The 16,600-nt window shown below is 40.0% G+C and overlaps 1 protein-coding gene across 1 annotated transcript in view; it reads right to left on the bottom strand.

Annotated features, from left to right (window-relative positions):
• Positions 1–3,033: 3,033 nt before the first annotated feature.
• The window catches only part of LOC117443105 (5-hydroxytryptamine receptor 1B-like), a 17,141-nt gene continuing 3,574 nt past the window's right edge, over positions 3,034–16,600 (bottom strand). Inside the window, exons 2-3 of the mRNA XM_034079047.2 lie at positions 14,728–15,278; positions 3,034–7,879 (exon numbers count right to left, since the gene is read on the bottom strand). Of these exons, the coding sequence (XP_033934938.1) occupies positions 7,280–7,879; positions 14,728–15,234 (1,107 nt within the window). The 5' untranslated portion in view covers positions 15,235–15,278 and the 3' untranslated portion in view covers positions 3,034–7,279. The remainder of the gene's footprint in view (positions 7,880–14,727; positions 15,279–16,600) is intronic.

Here is a 16,600-nt window from a genome sequence, read left to right as displayed (position 1 = left end):
AAATACCTGTACTTTCTACTTCTTACATGTTGAACTCAAATACCTGTACTTTCTACTTCTCTCATGTTGAACCCAAATACCTGTACCTTCTACTTCTTACATGTTGAACTCAAATACCTGTACTTTCTACTTCTCTCATGTTGAACTCAAATACCTGTACTTTCTACTTCTCTCATGTTGAACCCAAATACCTGTACCTTCTACTTCTTACATGTTGAACTCAAATACCTGTACTTTCTACTTCTTACATGTTGAACACAAATACCTGTACTTTCTACTTCTCACATGTTGAACTCAAATACCTGTACTTTCTACTTCTCTCATGTTGAACCCAAATACCTGTACTTTCTACTTCTTACATGTTGAACACAAATACCTGTACTTTCTACTTCTCTCATGTTGAACCCAAATACCTGTACTTTCTACTTCTCTCATGTTGAACTCAAATACCTGTACTTTCTACTTCTTACATGTTGAACACAAATACCTGTACTTTCTACTTCTCACATGTTGAACTCAAATACCTGTACTTTCTACTTCTCACATGTTGAACTCAAATACCTGTACTTTCTACTTCTTACATGTTGAACTCAAATACCTGTACTTTCTACTTCTTACATGTTGAACTCAAATACCTGTACTTTCTACTTCTTACATGTTGAACACAAATACCTGTACTTTCTACTTCTCACATGTTGAACTCAAATACCTGTACTTTCTACTTCTCTCATGTTGAACTCAAATACCTGTACTTTCTACTTCTCTCATGTTGAACTCAAATACCTGTACTTTCTACTTCTCTCATGTTGAACTCAAATACCTGTACTTTCTACTTCTCTCATGTTGAACTCAAATACCTGTACTTTCTACTTCTTACATGTTGAACACAAATACCTGTACTTTCTACTTCTCACATGTTGAACTCAAATACCTGTACTTTCTACTTCTCTCATGTTGAACCCAAATACTTGTACTTTCTACTTCTTACATGTTGAACTCAAATACCTGTACTTTCTACTTCTTACATGTTGAACTCAAATACCTGTACTTTCTACTTCTTACATGTTGAACACAAATACCTGTACTTTCTACTTCTCTCATGTTGAACTCAAATACCTGTACTTTCTACCTCTTTCATGTTGAACACAAATACCTGTACTTTCTACTTCTCTCATTTCCCAAACAGCTGGTTCCTTTAGTCTGAATGTGTGTTGGTGCGTGGTCATTATTGTTTAGAGTCACTGCGTGCCTATTGGTTGGAACACGATCCGTGTATCCATCACTTCCTGGTCTTCTCTAAAGAAGAGGGACCAATGGAAACGCTGTCATGTTGCCGTTGTTCAGCATGGAAACATTCATTAGCTAACAATGACATTCAGAGCCGGCCCGACCCATTAAGCGACATAGGGCCCCCTAGCAAAAAATGAAAACAAATAATAATACAAATTATAATAATCTCAGTACACTGTCACCGTGATAAATATGTTTAATTAATTATTGTTAATATGCCTAGATTGCCTACTCTCAAAGTTATGTATCATATTATTGAGTCAATAATATAATACATTAACCATGCTTTACCTGAACCTCATCATGACACTGGAGAGGACGGCAGGATTGTAATTTCCCGTGTTCAGTGAATGCAACAGAGGCAAGGCACCAGACCAACCAGAGAGTTGAATGGAAATACACATCTCTCTTATTGGCTGACAGGTACCTATCCTGTGAGCTGTGACAATGTTTAAACTGTCAGTCGGACTTTTTGAAGATGGACATAAGAAAAAAAGATGTTCGTCAAAAAGACGACAATTCACACAACAACAACAACAACAACAACAACCCCAGAGCCACCACCTGAGCCAGGTGAACAAGGTATGTACATGTCAGTAAACTTCCAAGTTATGCGAACATGTAAGCTATGTTGACGTTACTTTGAATCGCGGGCGTAAGCTAAACCGTTAGCAAGCAGCTATAGCTAGCCAGATATATTAAATACACACTTTTTCATACAATCTAAATGTAATGTTTTTTAGCGTTACCTGGTGATTTCAAAGAAAGCTCTCTGGGAAAGGTTGACTTACTGTTCGACATGAAGCTAGAAGCTACCTCACAGTACACAGTTGATCCGGAGTCCTGTCAGTTAAAGTGTTTCATCGTTAGCTTAGCTTAGCATCAACCTAGCACTGAAATATATGGATGTTATGTGACAGTATTTCTGAGAAAAAGTCAGCTGAAATGGTGGCATAGTTGCTACTGCTTTACGTGTCGACAGCATGTTTGAACGTATTTGCAGCAGTAAATGTGGCAGTTTGGCCACTGACGTTGCCATAACAACACCTGCATTTAAATGTGCAACCTCTTTTTGTGACAGATTTTTGCAAGAAATTATAATTCTTCTGAATGATATTCCTATTGACAGCTAGTTTCTATGTGAACATTATGAGATGGACAGCCAGAGAGAATAAATGAAAAACAGTTATGAAATACTATATGACAAAACAAGAATACAGTTTAAAAGGGGAGTGATTTGTAAAATCCAAGAAAAAGTAAATCTGCTTCCAGTTCTGTTTCATATGGGTGTTGAGAGATGTAGCCATAGATCATTTTGCTCTCAAAGTGCACCAGATTGATGCTTTTAACTTCAACATTTAAAAAGATAATCTTCCTGGGGAGCATGCCCCCGGACCCCCCTAGAGGAGGTGAGGACCCCCCCCCTAGCGGAGATGAGGACCCCACTAGAGGAGGTTAGGTCCACAGTGTTCACATGCTTATTTATACAATATGTGTGCTTATGCTAACATCATAAGACAAAAGCTGGTTCCGTGTTGTGTGTAGTGAGAACGCGCTAGAGTGAGGGGGGCCCCCGAGCCAAAGCTCGCTCAGGGCCCCCAAAAGTCTAGGGCCGGCCCTGATGACATTATTGTTCTATTAATATAAAGGGAGGTCAGGTGCTCTTTAAAACAGCTGCTAGCTATGGGTACTTCAAAGCCCATACTTCTTTACTTTTACTTGAGTGAAGAAGTTTAGTCAGTACTTCTACTTGAGTAAAGGATGTGTGTACTTGTACCACCTCTGCGTTCCCCCAGATTCACAATATAAAGGCATTTGATGAGAGAAATGAGACCGCGGGCAAAGTAGCGTCGACCTCGTGATACCATAGACCTTTTTTATTGATATTTTTGTTCAGTTTTCACAACAGCAGCAGTGCTTTTTTTGTGCTCCAAGCAGGTTGGATTTCATTCTTCGGAGCGGCGCATCGCCCATGTGTGCAGAAGCGTTTTACAGCAGAATGAAATGCAATTTCCTCTGGATTGACAGACGGTACTGTACACAGAGAGGCTTTCCGTCAGAGTCTTTTGGCTCAGACATCCAACACGGCATCAGGAAGGAACGCTGAAGAACACTCACACAGCAGCAGGACTTCCTGTCTTTTGGTTTGGTTTCTGCAACAAACTCCCTGCAGCTTTTTTGTAGCAGCGTTTTGAATTCCCAGACAGTTTTTCCCTTTTCATTTTGATAACAAATGCATGTTGTTTTGTCGGTTATATTTGTGAATAAGCTTTCATTTCGCTCTCTTGCTGAGACGTACGACTTTACACACCGAGGGCGTCTTTATTTGTCTAAAATCGCACTCAAACTGTTGCTTTAGTAATAAATGCTTTCAATATTACACTGCGAACATTTGTTGTAATGTGTTTTTGGAGCTTCCACATAATAACATAAAAGCATCAACCAATGACGTTGTGCATAAAGATTGTATTTAAAAGGATTTTCAAACAACAAAGCCAACGTTATGTAGTCCAAACTAAGACAGAACATTTATTTACTTCCTTCAGACGTGACAAAGGAAATCAGATCCACTTCCTTTATAGCTTTTCACAATAAAAGCTCAACATTTAATCGTCACAAAAACAAAATGTTCTTATTGTGTATTTGATACGCTCCAGGTGTGTAAAGGCTTTCAGATTCATGATTTACACCACTCGGTATGTTAAGTATAGCGCTAGAGCTAGCAGGCAGTTAGCTTAGCTTAGCTTCGCAGATCATATGAGCTTAGTGTAGCTTAGCATTACAATTGGAAACAGGGAACAATAGCTAACCTCGCTCTGTCCAAAGTTTGAAATGTGGCTCAAAATGATTACGAAGCCCAAACAATGAACTAATTTGTTTAATTCGTGCAAAATTTGAACATGAAATAAAATGTCTTTGTTTGGTTTTACGTGGAGTTACGTGGTGTAACTTCACTTTTTGTTGTTGTTTACATTTGTGTACAGATTCAAACGTGGAGATATGTTTAAGTTACTGACCTTTAGAGGGGTTTGCAATTCCACCTCCTTTTTAAAACGTTGTACAGAGTCATGCTAGCTGTTTCCCTTTGTTTCCAGTCATTATGCTAAGCTAGGATAACTGTCTGTAGCTCTATATTTAATAAGGTTCTTCAGGTTGTTTTTATGCTGTTAAAATTATTAAACATGTTTTAATAGCCATACAAAGCTTCTAATGTCTCCATAGGGAGTCTATGATGATAAACATTCTCCATTGATGTCAGCAGCTGAGTTGCATGATGGGAAATGTAGGCGCCAGAGATAGAGGAGTAGTATCCATTGTCACGTATATTTCTCAGCAAGAAAGCGAATAAACTTAATTTCCAAAATGATTCCTATACATTGACGGGACAGGGTTCCTACAGGTTCTCTTCCAACCGTATTGTTGAGATTTCTGAATTTCTTTAGAGAAAATTGCACTCGTCATAGCCAGCAATCCCAAAGCTTTCAAAACCGTATTCCCTCTATATTAACGTTATTTTAACATTTAAATAATATTGTTTGTAATGTTATTGCCTTACATGATAGCCAAATGCTTTCTCCTCAATGGCAAGAGCAAATGACTGTAAAGCTCTTCAATTTAACACGTTTTTTGGCGTAAAAACAAATGAAAATCCAATTATGTTGATGCTAATTGCATAATGGTAATATTCACTCACCATTTGTGTATCATTTCAGGTTGTAAAGCTCCCACAGTCGAGGTATTACGCCAATTACTTAACCCAGTTCAACCCTGAAGATTTCTATGTTTTGTTGGTTGTCTTTTTTACAGTTTTTTTAACATCTTTCCCTGAAAACCTGTAAGCAAAGGGACTTTCTACAGCGTGATGTATCCCCCTAAACATATTCCTTTTCGAGGATCAGCTAAAGCTTGACATTTAGCCGGTTTGATGGGAGGATAAATGCTGGGTTTGATCAGAATACCATGACATTTCCCCAGAGGCTTTACACATACAAATAAATAAGAAATGGCCGTAGGAACCCTGTCCCTCTGGATTTGGAGTTGCATTTGTTTAGCCTGACATGAAATGGAACATCAAAGCTAATATTAACAATTAAAAAATCCTTAACGAGAGGTCTGGTAGATTTCACAATACTGGCTCTTCATTCCCTCACTATCTTACAGGTTTCTCTGAGCAACATTCACAGGGATTTACACTCGGTTTGGAGCCTTGTTTAAAGTCGACTAAAGCTGATCCACAGAAAACATAATCCCTTATTATTATGTTTTTGATTAATCGATTAATCCTTGCACAGAAATGTCAGAAAATGCTGTTTTTAAGTGAGATTTCTCAGTTTTATATCGTATTATTGACTCTCTTTGGGTTTCGCATTGACAAAAACAAGACAATGAAAGCCTTTTTTCTATTTTCTGACATTTTATACCAATCATTTGGATTAATCCATTAGCAAAATAACTCAACAACAAAAAATGAAAACACAAACACTGGCGGAACCTGTGTGTCTTTCTCAAACTGAAATCCTCTGGTTTCCATCGAGGCCAGGCACACCTGAGGAACAGAAACTCGTTGTAGGCACCAGAACTTCCCCTTATTGAGACGGGGAAACAAACACACATCTTATTTTTTGCCCGTGGGGCTCGTTGTTAGCTTAGCGCTAATCTGTTTGTGCTTACAAGCCAACGACTGTTGACTCTCAAACTCATTATGGCAAAGACAGTCTGTGGGCTTCCTCCGTTAGCAACATTAGCATCTAGCAACATTAGCATCTGCTCCACGGCGCGCTCAAACATCCGCCTGCAGCGTCACAAGGTCAGCGTTTTAATCCAGTGGTGCCATCGGAGGCAGGTCCATCCATTGTACATGTCGGCGTCCTCAGGGGAAATACTGCATTATGGGAATGGGACGTCAACAACAACAAGGCGGCCATCTTTGAAGATACTAGCGAACGCAACGTGGACAGCGGGCGGAGGAGGCGTCATCTTTTAAATCAAAAGTAAACATGGTCGCTAGCAGAGGTGGAAGAAGTACTCAGATCATGTACTTGAGTAAAAGTAGAAGTACTCAGATCTTGTTCTTGAGTAAAGTAGAAGTACTCAGATCTTGTACTTAAGTAAAAGTAGAAGTACTCGGATCTTGTACTTGAGTAAAAGTAGAAGTATTCTGATCTTGTACTTGAGTAAAAGTAGAAGTACTCAGATCTTGTACTTGAGTAAAAGTAGAAGTACTCAGAACTTGTACTTGAGTTAAATTAGAAGTACTCATATATTGTACTTTAGTAAGAGTAGAAGTACTCAGATCTTGTACTTGAGTAAGAGTAGAAGTACTCAGATCATGTACTTGAGTAAAAGTAGAAGTACTCAGGTCTTGTACTTGAGTAAAAGTAGAAGTATTCAGATCTTGTACTAGAGTAAAAGTGGAAGTACTCAGATCTAGTACTTGAGTAAGAGTAGAAGTACTCAGATCTAGTACTTGAGTAAGAGTAGAAGTACTCAGAGTGTAGGAATAGGAACGTGCCATCAATTTAGTTTAATATAATAATATATGTTATAATTATTCCCACAATTACAAAAGCAACACATGATCTTTAGATAATGTGTATTCGACACAGATGTTAGACATCTTACCCCCGTTGAGGTGTTTCCGTGCACGAGCAAAAACGGTATTTATATTCCACGCGTACTTCCTGATTGTTGGCAAAACCGGGAAACGCTGCCGCACGAGCTCTCCTGCAAAGATGGCCGCCACTGAAACGCTGACTTCAATTTGTTGACATCATACATTTCATTTCAGCTTCTCTTGGACTTAAACTCCCAAGTCTTTATTTCCACATTACTTTTTTAATGCTATTTTATTTCTATTTGAGATGTTTACATTTTGGATTGTTTATTCCAAGTCTTTTAATTTCTCTTTCGTGCAATGCCTTGTCTTCGTAAGCTGCTCGACGCACCCATTGGACGACCTCGTGTCAGTTGTCTCAGAGGGTGGCTGCTTTCACGCCCGGCAGCACCTGAGCCGGATCAGTTTGTGGAAGGCGCGTTTAAAGTCCTCGTTCGACATGGTGTAGATGATGGGGTTGATCAGAGAGTTGAGGTACCCCAGCCAGGTGAAGATGTCGAAAAGCCCCGGGTGGAAACAGGACTCGCAGGCGGACACGACCAGGGTGTAGATGAAGAACGGCAGCCAGCACACGATGTACGCGCCCAGAATGATGCCCAGAGTCTTGGTGGCTTTCCGCTCGCGGGCCGCGGAGATTCTCTTCTTCTCCAGCAGCGCGTCGGACACCGTGACCTTCACTTGATGCACGGACGTGTCGCAGGACGAGGCGCCGTTCGTCCCGTAGGTCAGAGACGTGCTGGAGGCCACCGACCCGGGAGAGTCCGTGATGAGGTGGGCCGACGTGAGTCTCTTCCCGGGCTTCTTGTTGTTGCTCGACTGCTTGAGGATTAGCTTCCGGGCTTCCACGTAGATCCGCCCGTAGAGCGCGATGAGCAGCAGCGTCGGGATGTAGAACGCCCCGAAGGTGGAGTAGATGGTGTAGAAGATGTGGTCCGTGTTGACGTTACAGCTCGTCACCTCCTCCTCCACCTTCACCTGCAGGGGGGGATCACACGGCGTCAGGTCCGCTGTCAACATGCACGTTCTGATGTCTTCTCTAATATGTGTCCCCGGTGTGTCCCCCGTGTGTCCACGGTGTGTCTCCCCGGTGTGTCTCCCCGGTGTGTCTCCGGTGTGTCCCCGGTGTGTCCCCCGTGTGTCCCCGGTGTCACAGGGGGAGGGATCACACGGCGTCAGGTCTGCTGTCAACGTGCACTTTCTGATGTCTTCTCTAATATGTGTCCCCGGTGTGTCCCCTGCGTGTCCCCTGTGTGTCCCCCGTGTGTCCCCCGTGTGTCCCCCGTGTGTCCCCGGTGTGTGTCCCCGGTGTGTGTCCCCGGTGTGTCTCCCGTGTCTCCCCGGTGTGTGTCTCCCCGGTGTGTGTCCGGTGTGTGTCCACGGTGTGTCTCCCCGGTGTGTGTCCGGTGTCCCCCCCCGGTGTGTATGTCCAGTGTGTGTCCGGTGTGTATGTCCGGTGTGTGTCCGGTGTGTGTGTCCGGTGTGTGTGTCCCGTGTGTCTCCGGTGTGTCCCACGTGTGTGTCCGGTGTCTCCCCGGTGTGTCCCCTGTGTTTCTCCCCGGTGTGTCTCCAGTGTCCCCCCGGTGTGTCTCCAGTGTCTCCCCGGTGTGTCCCCCGTGTGTCCCCGGTGTGTCCCCGGTGTGTCCCCGGTGTGTCAGGAGACTCTCAAAGTGTCAGAAATAACCCCTCTCTCTTTTCCTCCGTACCCACATCTCTAAAACGGGGAACAACGGAGCTGATCCAGATTTGCTGCGTCATGACGACATATCGGGTTCACATTTAAAGCTACTGACCCAGAATCAGCACTTCAGTAACAGGGCTGAAATAGATATGAGGGATTTCTAAAGTGCATGATCTGTTTGGTGTTTTGAGCAAAACACATCATAGACATGTTTTATATATATTTGTATATATTTGAGACCAGAGGTGGGAAGTAGTGGAGTACAAATACTTCACAAATACCTGTACTTTCTACTTCTTACATGTTGAACACAAATACCTGTACTTTCTACTTCTCACATGTTGAACTCAAATACCTGTACTTTCTACTTCTCTCATGTTGAACTCAAATACCTGTACTTTCTAATTCTCACATGTTGAACTCAAATACCTGTACTTTCTACTTCTTACATGTTGAACTCAAATACCTGTACTTTCTACTTCTCTCATGTTGAACTCAAATACCTGTACTTTCTACTTCTTACATGTTGAACTCAAATACCTGTACTTTCTACTTCTTACATGTTGAACTCAAATACCTGTACTTTCTACTTCTCTCATGTTGAACTCAAATACCTGTACTTTCTACTTCTCACATGTTGAACTCAAATACCTGTACTTTCTACTTCTCACATGTTGAACTCAAATACCTGTACTTTCTACTTCTTACATGTTGAACTCAAATACCTGTACTTTCTACTTCTTACATGTTGAACACAAATACCTGTACTTTCTACTTCTCTCATGTTGAACACAAATACCTGTACTTTCTACTTCTTTCATGTTGAACACAAATACCTGTACTTTCTACTTCTTACACTTTGAACACAAATACCTGTACTTTCTACTTCTTACATGTTGAACCCAAATACCTGTACTTTCTACTTCTTACATGTTGAACCCAAATACCTGTACTTTCTACTTCTTACATGTTGAACTCAAATACCTGTACTTTCTACTTCTTACACTTTGAACACAAATACCTGTACTTTCTACTTCTTACATGTTGAACCCAAATACCTGTACTTTCTACTTCTTACATGTTGAACTCAAATACCTGTACTTTCTACTTCTTACACTTTGAACACAAATACCTGTACTTTCTACTTCTTACATGTTGAACCCAAATACCTGTACTTTCTACTTCTCACATGTTGAACTCAAATACCTGTACTTTCTACTTCTTACATGTTGAACTCAAATACCTGTACTTTCTACTTCTTACATGTTGAACACAAATACCTGTACTTTCTACTTCTCACATGTTGAACTCAAATACCTGTACTTTCTACTTCTTACATGTTGAACACAAATACCTGTACTTTCTACTTCTCTCATGTTGAACCCAAATACCTGTACTTTCTACTTCTCTCATGTTGAACTCAAATACCTGTACTTTCTACTTCTTACATGTTGAACTCAAATACCTGTACTTTCTACTTCTTACATGTTGAACACAAATACCTGTACTTTCTACTTCTCTCATTTTGAATCCAAATACCTGTACTTTCTACTTCTTACATGTTGAACACAAATACCTGTACTTTCTACTTCTTACATGTTGAACACAAATACCTGTACTTTCTACTTCTTACATTTTGAACTCAAATACCTGTACTTTCTACTTCTCACATGTTGAACACAAATACCTGTACTTTCAACTTCTTACATTTTGAACTCAAATACCTGTACTTTCTACTTCTTACATGTTGAACTCAAATACCTGTACTTTCTACTTCTCTCATGTTGAACACAAATACCTGTACTTTCTACTTCTTACATGTTGAACTCAAATACCTGTACTTTCTAATTCTTACTTGTTGAAAACAAATACCTGTACTTTCTACTTCTTACATGTTGAACTCAAATACCTGTACTTTCTACTTCTTACTTGTTGAACACAAATACCTGTACTTTCTACTTCTTACATGTTGAACTCAAATACCTGTACTTTCTACTTCTTACATGTTGAACACAAATACCTGTACTTTCTACTTCTCTCATGTTGAACTCAAATACCTGTACTTTCTACTTCTCTCATGTTGAACTCAAATACCTGTACTTTCTACTTCTCACATGTTGAACTCAAATACCTGTACTTTCTACTTCTTACATGTTGAACACAAATACCTGTACTTTCTACTTCTCTCATGTTGAACTCAAATACCTGTACTTTCTACTTCTCACATGTTGAACTCAAATACCTGTACTTTCTACTTCTTACATGTTGAACAAAAATACCTGTACTTTCTACTTCTTACATGTTGAACTCAAATACCTGTACTTTCTACTTCTTACATGTTGAACTCAAATACCTGTACTTTCTACTTCTTACATGTTGAACAAAAATACCTGTACTTTCTACTTCTTACATGTTGAACTCAAATACCTGTACTTTCTACTTCTTACATGTTGAACACAAATACCTGTACTTTCTACTTCCTACATGTTGAACTCAAATACCTGTACTTTCTACTTCTTACATGTTGAACTCAAATACCTGTACTTTCTACTTCTTACATGTTGAACACAAATACCTGTACTTGCTACTTCTTACATGTTGAACTCAAATACCTGTACTTTCTACTTCTTACATGTTGAACACAAATACCTGTACTTTCTACTTCTTACATGTTGAACTCAAATACCTGTACTTTCTACTTCTTACATGTTGAACACAAATACCTGTACTTTCTACTTCCTACATGTTGAACTCAAATACCTGTACTTTCTACTTCTTACATGTTGAACACAAATACCTGTACTTTCTACTTCTTACATGTTGAAATCAAATACCTGTACTTTCTAATTCTTACTTGTTGAAAACAAATACCTGTACTTTCTACTTCTCTCATGTTGAACACAAATACCTGTACTTTCTACTTCTTACATGTTGAACACAAATACCTGTACTTTCTACTTCTTACATGTTGAACTCAAATACCTGTACTTTCTACTTCTTACATGTTGAACCCAAATACCTGTACTTTCTACTTCTTACATGTTGAACTCAAATACCTGTACTTTCTACTTCTTACATGTTGAACACAAATACCTGTACTTTCTACTTCTTACATGTTCAACTCAAATACCTGTACTTTCTACTTCTTACATGTTGAACCCAAATACCTGTACTTTCTACTTCTCACTTATTGAACCCACTACTTGAGTGAAGGATGTGTGTACTTCTACTTGAGTAAAGGAAATGTGTACTTCTACTTGAGTAAAGGAACTGTGTACTTCTACTTGAGTGAAGGATGTGTGTACTTCTACTTGAGTAAAGGAACTGTGTACTTCTACTTGAGTAAAGGAACGGTGTACTTCTACTTGAGTGAAGGATGTGTGTACTTCTACTTTAGTGAAGGATGTGTACGTCTACTTGAGTGAAGGATGTGTACTTCTACTTGAGTGAAGGATGTGTACTTCTACTTGAGTGAAGGATGTGTACTTCTACTTGAGTAAAGGAACTGTGTGCTTGAGTGAAGGATGTATACTTCTACTTGAGTAAAGGAACTGTGTGCTTGAGTGAAGGATGTATACTTCTACTTGAGTAAAGGAACTGTGTACTTCTACTTGAGTAAAGGAACTGTGTACTTCTACTTGAGTAAAGGAACTGTGTACTTCTACTTGAGTGAAGGAACTGTGTACTTCTACTTGAGTGAAGGATGTGTACTTCTACTTGAGTGAAGGATGTGTGTACTTCTACTTGAGTGAAGGATGTGTGTACTTCTACTTGAGTAAAGGAACTGTGTACTTCTACTTGAGTGAAGGATGTGTGTACTTCTACTTGAGTAAAGGAACTGTGTACTTCTACTTGAGTGAAGGATGTGTGTACTTCTACTTGACTAAAGGAACTGTGTACTTCTACTTGAGTAAAGGATGTGTGTACTTCTACTTGAGTAAAGGAACTGTGTACTTCTACTTGAGTAAAGGATGTGTGTACTTCTACTTGAGTAAAGGAACAGTGTACTTCTACTTGAGTAAAGGAACTGTGTACTTCTACTTGAGTGAAGGATGTGTGTACTTCTACTTGAGTAAAGAATGTGTGTACTTCTACTTGAGTAAAGGAACTGTGTACTTCTACTTGAGTGAAGGATGTGTACTTCTACTTGAGTGAAGGATGTGTACTTCTACTTGAGTGAAGGATGTGTACTTCTACTTGAGTGAAGGATGTGTGTACTTCTACTTGAGTGAAGGATGTGTACTTCTACTTGAGTAAAGGAACTGTGTACTTCTACTTGAGTAAAGGATGTGTGTACTTCTACTTGAGTGAAGGATGTGTACTTCTACTTGAGTGAAGGATGTGTACTTCTACTTGAGTGAAGGATGTGTACTTCTACTTGAGTAAAGGATGTGTGTACTTCTACTTGAGTAAAGGATGTGTGTACTTCCACTTGAGTGAAGGATGTGTACTTCTACTTGAGTGAAGGATGTGTACTTCTACTTGAGTGAAGGATGTGTGTACTTCTACTTGAGTGAAGGATGTGTACTTCTACTTGAGTGAAGGATGTGTACTTCTACTTGAGTAAAGGATGTGTGTACTTCTACTTGAGTGAAGGATGTGTACTTCTACCTGAGTGAAGGATGTGTACTTCTACTTGAGTGAAGGATGTGTACTTCTACTTGAGTGAAGGATGTGTACTTCTACTTGAGTGAAGGATGTGTACTTCTACTTGAGTGAAGGATGTGTGTACTTCTACTTGAGTGAAGGATGTGTACTTCTACTTGAGTAAAGGATGTGTGTACTTCTACTTGAGTAAAGGATGTGTGTACTTCCACTTGAGTGAAGGATGTGTACTTCTACTTGAGTGAAGGATGTGTGTACTTCTACTTGAGTGAAGGATGTGTACTTCTACTTGAGTGAAGGATGTGTGTACTTCTACTTGAGTGAAGGATGTGTGTACTTCTACTTGAGTAAAGGAACTGTGTACTTCTACTTGAGTGAAGGATGTGTGTACTTCTACTTGAGTAAAGGAACTGTGTACTTCTACTTGAGTGAAGGATGTGTGTACTTCTACTTGACTAAAGGAACTGTGTACTTCTACTTGAGTAAAGGATGTGTGTACTTCTACTTGAGTAAAGGAACTGTGTACTTCTACTTGAGTAAAGGATGTGTGTACTTCTACTTGAGTAAAGGAACAGTGTACTTCTACTTGAGTAAAGAAACTGTGTACTTCTACTTGAGTGAAGGATGTGTGTACTTCTACTTGAGTAAAGAATGTGTGTACTTCTACTTGAGTAAAGGAACTGTGTACTTCTACTTGAGTGAAGGATGTGTACTTCTACTTGAGTGAAGGATGTGTACTTCTACTTGAGTGAAGGATGTGTACTTCTACTTGAGTGAAGGATGTGTGTACTTCTACTTGAGTGAAGGATGTGTACTTCTACTTGAGTAAAGGAACTGTGTACTTCTACTTGAGTAAAGGATGTGTGTACTTCTACTTGAGTGAAGGATGTGTACTTCTACTTGAGTGAAGGATGTGTGTACTTCTACTTGAGTGAAGGATGTGTACTTCTACTTGAGTGAAGGATGTGTGTACTTCTACTTGAGTGAAGGATGTGTGTACTTCTACTTGAGTGAAGGATGTGTGTACTTCCACTTGAGTGAAGGATGTGTACTTCTACTTGAGTGAAGGATGTGTGTACTTCTACTTGAGTAAAGGATGTGTGTACTTCCACTTGAGTGAAGGATGTGTACTTCTACTTGAGTGAAGGATGTGTGTACTTCTACTTGAGTGAAGGATGTGTGTACTTCTACTTGAGTAAAGGATGTGTGTACTTCCACTTGAGTGAAGGATGTGTACTTCTACTTGAGTAAAGGAACTGTGTACTTCTACTTGAGTAAAGGATGTGTGTACTTCCACTTGAGTGAAGGATGTGTACTTCTACTTGAGTGAAGGATGTGTGTACTTCTACTTGAGTAAAGGATGTGTGTACTTCCACTTGAGTGAAGGATGTGTACTTCTACTTGAGTAAAGGAACTGTGTACTTCTACTTGAGTAAAGGATGTGTGTACTTCCACTTGAGTGAAGGATGTGTACTTCTACTTGAGTGAAGGATGTGTGTACTTCTACTTGAGTGAAGGATGTGTACTTCTTCACACTCACCTGGCGCCAGAAGAAAGGAGGCAGGGAGATGGAGATGGCGATGACCCAGGCGGTGGCGATCATCCCGGCCGCTCGCCCCATCGTGCGCTTCTTGGAGTAGTCCACGGCGTCGGTGATGGCCCAGTATCGATCCAGCGCGATGACGCACAGGTGCAGGATGGAGGCGGTGCAGCAGGTGATGTCTGAGGACAGCCAGATGTCGCACACCGCCTGGCCCAGCGTCCACGAGGCGCTCACCGTGTACAGAGCGCTGATCGGCATCACCAACATGGACACCAGGAGGTCGGTGACGGCCAGCGAGGCGATGAGAACATTCGCCGGCGTGTGGAGCTTTCTGGACTGATAGATGGTGGCGATGACGAAGGCGTTGGAGAGCGTCGTGGCGAGCGTTATGAGAGTCAGAGTCACGGCGAGGCCCCACTGGAGAGCCAGGTTCGAGTCCTTCCTCCGGAGGGTGAAGTTTGTGGAGGAAATGTTCCACAGATCGTTTTCCATCTCCGTCTCCATCCGAACGCCGTCGCCTGGACGCGTCAAAGGCCCCGGGCATCGGGCTGGAGAGCAACAGGGGGACACGATGGCTCTCGTTACGTTGTGTACAAGTATTCAGATCTTACACTTGAGCTAAAGCAGAAGTATTCATATATTGTACTTGAGCAAAAGCAGAAGTATTCATATATTGTACTTTAGTAAAAGTAGAAGTACTCAGAACTCGTATTTTAGTAAAAGTAGAAGTACTCAGAACTTGTACTTGAGTAAAAGTAGAAATACTCAGAACTTGTACTTGAGTAAAAGTAGAAGTACTCAGAACTTGTACTTGAGTAAAAGTAGAAGTACTCAGATCTTGTACTTCAGTAAAAGTAGAAGTACTCAGATCTTGTACTTGAGTAAAAGTAGAAGTACTCAGATCTTGTACTTGAGTTAAAGTAGAAGTACTCAGAACTTGTACTTGAGTAAAAGTAGAAGTACTCATATATTGTACTTTAGTAAAAGTAGAAGTACTCAGATCTTGTACTTCAGTAAAAGTAGAAGTACTCAGATCTTGTACTTGAGTAAAAGTAGAAGTACTCAGAACTTGTATTTTAGTAAAAGTAGAAGTACTCAGAACTTGTACTTGAGTAAAAGTAGAAGTACTCAGATCTTGTACTTGAGTTAAAGCAGAAGTACTCAGATCTTGTACTTCAGTAAAAGTAGAAGTACTCAGATCTTGTACTTGAGTAAAAGTAGAAGTACTCAGAACTTGTACTTGAGTAAAAGTAGAAGTACTCATATATTGTACTTTAGTAAAAGTAGAAGTACTCAGATCTTGTACTTGAGTAAAAGTAGAAGTACTCAGATCTTGTACTTGAGTTAAAGTAGAAGTACTCAGATCTTGTACTTCAGTAAAAGTAGAAGTACTCAGATCTTGTACTTGAGTTAAAGCAGAAGTACTCAGATCTTGTACTTCAGTAAAAGTAGAAGTACTCAGATCTTGTACTTGAGTTAAAGCAGAAGTACTCAGATCTTGTACTTCAGTAAAAGTAGAAGTACTCAGAACTTGTACTTGAGTAAAAGTAGAAGTACTCATATATTGTACTTTAGTAAAAGTAGAAGTACTCAGATCTTGTACTTGAGTAAAAGTAGAAGTACTCAGATCTTGTACTTGAGTTAAAGTAGAAGTACTCAGATCTTGTACTTCAGTAAAAGTAGAAGTACTCAGATCTTGTACTTGAGTTAAAGCAGAAGTACTCAGATCTTGTACTTCAGTAAAAGTAGAAGTACTCAGATCTTGTTCTTGAGTAAAAGTAGAAGTACTCAGATCTTGTACTTGAGTAAAAGTAGAAGTACTCAGATCTTGTTCTTGAGTAAAAGTAGAAGTACTCAGATCTTGTACTTG

This window comes from Pseudochaenichthys georgianus, unplaced genomic scaffold, assembly GCF_902827115.2.
Source record: "Pseudochaenichthys georgianus unplaced genomic scaffold, fPseGeo1.2 scaffold_537_arrow_ctg1, whole genome shotgun sequence".
Taxonomy (NCBI): domain Eukaryota; kingdom Metazoa; phylum Chordata; class Actinopteri; order Perciformes; family Channichthyidae; genus Pseudochaenichthys; species Pseudochaenichthys georgianus.
The sequence above is the reverse complement of the archived record's forward strand: the minus strand, read 5'-3'. Positions and strand labels throughout refer to the sequence as shown.